At 50.1% G+C, this 6772-nt stretch overlaps 1 protein-coding gene across 1 annotated transcript in view; it reads right to left on the bottom strand.

The window, feature by feature from the left end:
* Positions 1–564: 564 nt before the first annotated feature.
* Positions 565–6772, bottom strand: part of ccdc88c (coiled-coil domain containing 88C) — a 32218-nt gene continuing 26010 nt past the window's right edge. Inside the window, exons 26-30 of the mRNA XM_008403188.2 lie at positions 6684–6771; positions 3795–3857; positions 2584–2796; positions 2252–2490; positions 565–2170 (exon numbers count right to left, since the gene is read on the bottom strand). Coding sequence (XP_008401410.1) covers positions 1565–2170; positions 2252–2490; positions 2584–2796; positions 3795–3857; positions 6684–6771 — 1209 coding nt within the window. The 3' untranslated portion in view covers positions 565–1564. The remainder of the gene's footprint in view (positions 2171–2251; positions 2491–2583; positions 2797–3794; positions 3858–6683; position 6772) is intronic.

Here is a 6772-nt window from a genome sequence, read left to right as displayed (position 1 = left end):
ACCTTAAAGTCTGAATCATTTCATGGACAGCAGATAAAATTATAACCATAATAATTCAAAACTCACCAAATATTTAAGATCAAAAACATGAAGCGTGATCACATTAGTGAAGATAAAAGTTACACTATTAGCAATATTATCAATAATTACTCCAGGTGTTTGGAGGAACAGGACGTTTTTAGCAGCAGCCTGAAGGTTGTGGGTTCGATTCCCGTCTCACTCCAGATCAGAACCTTCTGGTTGGTCGTCTTTCTGTGGTGACCTCCAGGTGACCTCTCACCTCTTGACCTCTGGAGGGATAATCATGTCTGATCTGTTCATCCGATTAATTCAGTTCATAGAAAATCATTAAACCCCATTAAAACACCTAGTAACGAGTTAATTACTACTTTATTACCAGTAGTTACTAGTTAATTACTAGTTAGGTTTGATGACCCGGTTTGGAACAGGAGGTTCTGTTGGGATTCTGACGGTTCTGGTGATCCAGAGGACATGGTTCTGCTGCGACCCGCCAGAACCGCCCAGAAAACCCAAACCCAGTTCTGAAATGAGCAGCGCAAGCCGTTTGGGTTTAGAGATCTTTATTCTCCCGAGTCCAGCAGAACCAGAACCACAGGTCCGTTTTCAGCAGTCATCACATCACAGCAGGCAGCGACAGAACAAAGTGCAGCCGGAACCGAACCGGGTCCACCAGAACCCCAGCAGAACCTCTGGACCCGGCTGAGTTCTGGCTCCAATATTTACAACTAAAAATGTACAAAAGTTACAGAATAATTTACATAAAATGATCCAGAACCGGCAGAACCGGTCCGATTCAGTGTTTCTTCATCATCATCATCATCATCATCATCTGTTAAAGGGAAACCAGCTGATCAGAACCAGAACATTTCCGGTTCTGAACTCTCCTCCAGAAACAATGAGCTTCAAAATACAGAACCGGGTCAGAACCAAAGTTCTGTTCAGGAGACCTGTAGAGGAAATATGGACCAGAACCGGAACCAGACTTACTGGATCCCGGGCTCACCACATTCACACCGAGCTGGTTCTGTTGGGTTCTGTACTGGATCTTCACGACACATTTCTCTGTATTCCCGATCCAGACGCTGGACCGGGTCAGAACCACTCTGAGTGGAACATTCTGGGGAACCGACTGGTGGTTCTGGAGGTTCTGATATGAAGCGGGTTTCTCTGGGTTCTAATAGAACCAGAACCAGACCAAACCGGTTCTGAGGTTCTGTTAACAGAGGTCCAGTTTCTGCAGCCGGGCCTAGAGGCCCAGCAGAACCACAGCCGTCTGGGCCGGGCCTCAGCCCACACTCAGTGGTTTTGGGTCGGACCCAGCGGTTCTGCTTCCCGGAACGTGTCAGAGTGGTGCATTCTGGGACAGCGGCTAAACATGGAGGAAGGCTGTAATTACTGGGCGGTTCTGTTTACCCGGGCCGGAATGTTCTGGGCTGCTTCCCAGCATTCAACCTGCTGGCTGCTCAGAACCAGCAGAACCTGTCAGAACCAGGTTCTGAGCGAGTCCAGTTCTGTTCCAGGATGTGTTCTGACCCGACCCGGTTTAGACGCAGCCGTACTCGTACCAGACGGTCTGCGGGTCGTTGTTGGGGTCCGGAGATGCCGGCGTGCTTTTGGGTCGCTCCGAGGAGCCATCTTTGTTGGAATGGGCGGAGTCAGAGGGCCGTCCCTCCGTCGAGGCGCCGCCTCCCTCGGGGGCAGGGTCGGGCTGCGCGACCCTGACGGGGGTCACCATGGCGACCTCTCCGCGGTGGCTCCGCCCCCGCTCCGTCTGCAGGTTGAGGGATGGCGAATGGCGGACGGCGGGACTCTGGAGGTCTGTGGCGGCGAACCGCGCCGACAGGGGGCGCTCGCGCTTGGCCCCGCCTCCGCACCGCGCCGCCCCGTCTGCCTCGTTTCCACGGTAACTGTCGGGTCCCTGGGAGCGCAGCAGGTCGGCGGAGGCCAGACTGAAGGCCCTGCTCAGCGATTGGCCGGCCGGCTGTCGAGGGGAGGGCTTCACACTCTGACCCGGCCTCTGATTGGCCGGGTGGACGGTGGGAGAAACGTAGCTGGTGGGCGTGGCCTGATCCCTGGCAGACGCAGCGGATGGGGCGGGGCTTCGGCTGAAGTAGTCCGCCATCAACTCGTCAGCGCCCCCGGTGGACAGCTGGGGAACAACAATGAAGGAAACTGATAATCACTGCATTGATCTATTGATCTATCGGTGCCGGGGGGCGGGGCTTCTCACCAGGGGCGGAGACAGCAGGTTGCTCTCCTCCAGGAACTCCTCCAGTGTCACCATCTCACTTCCTGGAGAACCTGGGCGGGGCTTAGTCCTGGCCCCGCCTCCTCGCTGCGGTTGGGCCCTCTGGGGGGCGTGGTCATAAGGGAGGGTGGAGCTCCGCGACAGGCTCTGCTGTGATTGGCTGAGGAACATGACATCATCACTGGAGAGGCTGGTTGAGTGCCGAGGGCGATCGAAGGCATCTGAGACCAGGGGAGAGATTCGGTTCTGTTACCGATCCGATTCTGGTTCTGGACCATGTCTAGGCCGGCGGTTCTGTTTCTGGGTCGGCATACCTGTACAGGTGACGGGGGAACTGGACCCGGACGTGTTGTGGCTGAAGTCTTCAGAACCGGGTCGGCCTCCAAAGACCGGGTCTTCATCAAAGAAACCCGGAATGACAATTTCCGGGTCAGGAACGCAGCGTGTTCTGGTTCTGCTGGTCGCTGCCGTGCTGGTTCCGGAGGCCCGGTTTGGAGTGGAACTCGGGCGGTTCCTGTGGATCAGACCTGGGGAGAGAACCAGCAGCAGAGTTAGCTTCCGGAACCGACCGAGAGTGTTCCCATGGAAACAGAGATGTTCTGCCGCGCCGCCTAGAGGAGCTGTTGGTGCTGAACCTGACCAACCGGTCCACAACCGGTTCCGGTCTACAGCCTGAAACAGAAAGCTGTCGCTGTGGTTGCTCCTGCTGAGGTGAAGGGGGCGCTGTTGGGTAAAACAGGACGGAAACACTCAACGTTTCAGGGACATTTTGAAGCATGATAAAGGAAAAGTGACTCCAGCTGCTTTGGCAGAAACGTTTCCTTCACCAGCAGATGCAGTTAGTCAGTGCAGGGCGCAGCGCTGCTCACTCACTGGTCAGAACCGGGTCGCACTGCAACCTGCAGGCTGATGTGTCGAAGGCTGCGTTCACACTGCAGCCTGAAGGGACCCAATTACGATTTTTGTGACGTAATGCAACGTGTATCCGATCTTTTCATGACAGTCTGAACAGCACAGGTCAGATTCTTTTCTAATGCGACTCGGGCCACTTGGATATCCGACACGTATCCGATTCAGACGTTGATGTCGCATTCATCCTACCTGAACGCCAGTGATACTCAACAAACGCCACTATAATCTTCCTGATACACAAGTGGGAAGAATAACAACAAACATGGCGGACTATATGAGGATGAAGTTGTTGATATGCTGCAGATGTGTAAGCTAAGCTCCACCGTTAGCCTCCATATTTACTCCCACAAACACTGAGCACTTCTTCTTTTCATAGCGGTTGGCAGAACACTGAGAGCGCTGACACTATGGCGCCCTCTGCTGCGCATGCGGGACACTTCCAGGCCGTTGCCCATTCAGACTGCAGGACACATACAGGTCACATTTACTGTGTGAACGGCCCGGCAGAAACAATCCAAAAGCTCGGAGTTGGGTCATTGGGTCAGTGACGGGTTCAGGTTCAGGTCCGGTCGGGTCCGGCTGCTGATGTTATGGCAACGCGGCGGCTGCTCACCGTTAGCTTCGTCTCCGTTGACGCCGTCGCTGCTGCTGCGATGTCCACCGCGCTCGGCCGGGCCTGTGGACCAATCAGAGAGCGTCAAACCCGGCCCGCACCAATCGGGGCGAAGCGGCGCAGCGGCCGTCGTCCTTCTGGGTCGGGCCCGACCAGTGGACCCGACCAGGACCATGGAAACAGTTCAGGCAAAATGTCCTGCTGAGGTTCGGCTCGGGTCCGATTCCAGGAACCGAACCAGAACCCCTGCAGACTAAGCAGCAGACGGAGCAGCAGCCAAACAGCGCTGAGCGAGGCAGGAAGAGGCGGGGCTTGGGCAGGAAGGAGGCGGAGCAACAGGTAAACAGAACTACTCACTATTAACTCGTCCATCAGCATGAAGAGAGAGAGAGAAAAAGAGAGACAGGGAGGGGAGATGATGATGATGATGAAGGGGGAGGGGCCTAGAAAACTCCTCTGGTTGCGATTGGAGGACTACTGATGATCTCATCTGTGATGTCAGAGGATGACCAAAACCGCAGGCGTCTGGAGAGAGAGAGGGCGGGGCGAGACGAGGAAGAAGAGGAAGAGGAGGGGAGGAGCTTGTCCTGACTTCTGCTGCGCAGGAAATGGAAACGTCTGGAGGGAGGGGCTGATAGGAGGAAGATGAGTAAAAGAAAAGTCATTGATCAGATATTGAGGATTGTTTCCCAGCAGAACTAGGGATGAACCAATCTGATATCAATATCTGTATCGGTTTGATACTGAAGGAAGTTATAGATCAGGTGTCCAGTTTCCTCCATGGGGCCCAGGTTACCTGGCTGAGCAGGCAAAGGTAACTGTAGTTTACTAACATGCATTAATGAAAGTCAAAGAATAAACTGACAGCATCAGATTGTTGCTATGGTAACAAAACAATCTAATTGTTCTTTGAACTTTTACAAAGTAAACTTGCCAGCTCCTTAAAATCTTAAATTTAAATATTAAACATTTTTAAATCTTTTAATTCATGTATACTGAAACCATTAAATGAAATTTAACAGCATTGATATTCTCTTGGTTCGTTTATGCCTTGGGCCGGCTSGAAATGTGRTCAGCATCGCATCGTGTGTTTAGATCCACTGATGACTCAAACTGGCCCTTGTCCTTCAGTGGGTCAGGAGCTGCTGCTGCCTCTCCAGCTAATGTTCCAGGCGAGAGGCGGGGTCACCTGGACAGGTGACCTGGACAGGTGACCCCGTCGCAGAGCAACACAGAGACACACAGGACAAGCAACCATGCACACACACCTAGGGACAATTAATAGTAAATAATAAAGACTTTCTGGTTTAGTAATGTAATTATATTAGTTGTGCTACCACCACCTCGCCACTAGAGGCAGTAACAGGCCCGAAAAGATGCGACTAAGAAGCAGATTTAGAAGGACACAGAAAACTACAGAATTTGCTAAAAACTGTGAGCTTTGCTGAAGTAAATAAAAGAAAGAAGTTCAAATACACTCTGAGAGTTAAACTCCGTCCTAAAGGTGAAAATATATCACAGATTTCAAAAGAAAATAAAAACAGTAGGAAATAGCGCCCCCTTCACTTCCGGATTGCAATGGTCCCATTTCCAAATAAGGTCTGAGACTGACGGTGGTCCGTCCCGCCCCTTCCTGTTTGCTGCAGCGAGGTGGACTTGGACTGGACCGACCTCAGCTTGTTTTGGTTCTGCTCATGAAGCTGAAAGTTAGCCAGGGCTAACCTGATATTAGGCTAGCAACCTGGTGTTAGGTTAGCATGGCTAACCTGATAGCTCATTAGCATCAACACAACTCGGCAGAAGGCCTCWGGAAACAGGAAGCTTCAGCGGAGGAATGTTTTTCAGTTTGTTGGGAGTTTGAGAGCTTTTACTGTTTTAGACGACGTAGCATCGCTAACACCTAAAATAAAATACTTATTTGTTTTCGGCTTAAGGAAAACATCGTCTAACTTGTTTATTTTTCCGTTGACGTGACGATTTACGCTTCGGGTCATTCAGGCTCAGGATGCAGATAATTCATAAACTCAGTGACTGCAAAGCAACTTAACCTGATTGTTTTTATTTACAATTATTTTATTGGCAATAAATACAATTAATAGATGTAATATTTAATGGTGCAGAAAAGGATTTGCAGTTTTGCAGAGTTTGGGTAAATATTAAATCTGTCTTTTATTGTGTAATTTACATTACAAACAGAAATATGTTATATTTATACATAAATGATGCATTTCTGAACCAKGAAAAGGTTTGTTGTAGTTTGACTTTACCAAAGTTAGACTTATTGATCAGTTTCTGGATTATTGATTCTCTTTTAGCTATCAGACTGTGTCTCCATGTCTGACCAGCTGGAGGCGCTGTTGCTGCTTCAAAGAGCATAAATTATTTTAGCAAAACTGTTGAGACCTCGTGGTTTACAGTTAACCCCATAACGCCCCAAAGGGGAGGAGCTTAACTGGCCAGTTTTAATCCAGTTTATTCATTTGTGTTTGTGAACAAACAGCTCAAACTCAAAGATTAAACTCACAGCATCAGATTGTTGCTATGGTAACAAATCTAACTATGAATATTGTTCTTTGAACTTTTATAAAGTAAACTTGCCAGATCCTTAAAATCTTACATTTAAATGTTAAACAATTTAAAGTAATTTAATTTATGCTGAAAGCATTAAATCAAATTCAGCACATTGATCTTCTCAATAAATAAATAAACATTTATGTATCTGTGTTAAGATATCAGCATCTTAATACAAAGATGTTGGGTTCAGAACCACCAGAACCCAACAGAACCCTTAACCCTAACCGTTTCCATGGCAACAGTAACCTGCAGCAGCTGCTGCTTGGACCAGCAGGGGGCAGACTGCAGGTTCTGGTTCTGGTGGAGCGGGCTCACCTCGGCTGGGGGGGGCGGTTCGGCCCGGGCTGCTGCTCTGGTTGCTATGGTTACTGAGCGAGTCACTTCCTGTGCGGTGGGGGGCGGGC

Source organism: Poecilia reticulata, unplaced genomic scaffold, assembly GCF_000633615.1.
Source record: "Poecilia reticulata strain Guanapo unplaced genomic scaffold, Guppy_female_1.0+MT scaffold_314, whole genome shotgun sequence".
NCBI classification, from domain to species: Eukaryota; Metazoa; Chordata; class Actinopteri; order Cyprinodontiformes; family Poeciliidae; genus Poecilia; species Poecilia reticulata.
Note: the sequence above shows the minus strand (reverse complement) of the source record. Positions and strands in the feature narration are given on the sequence as shown.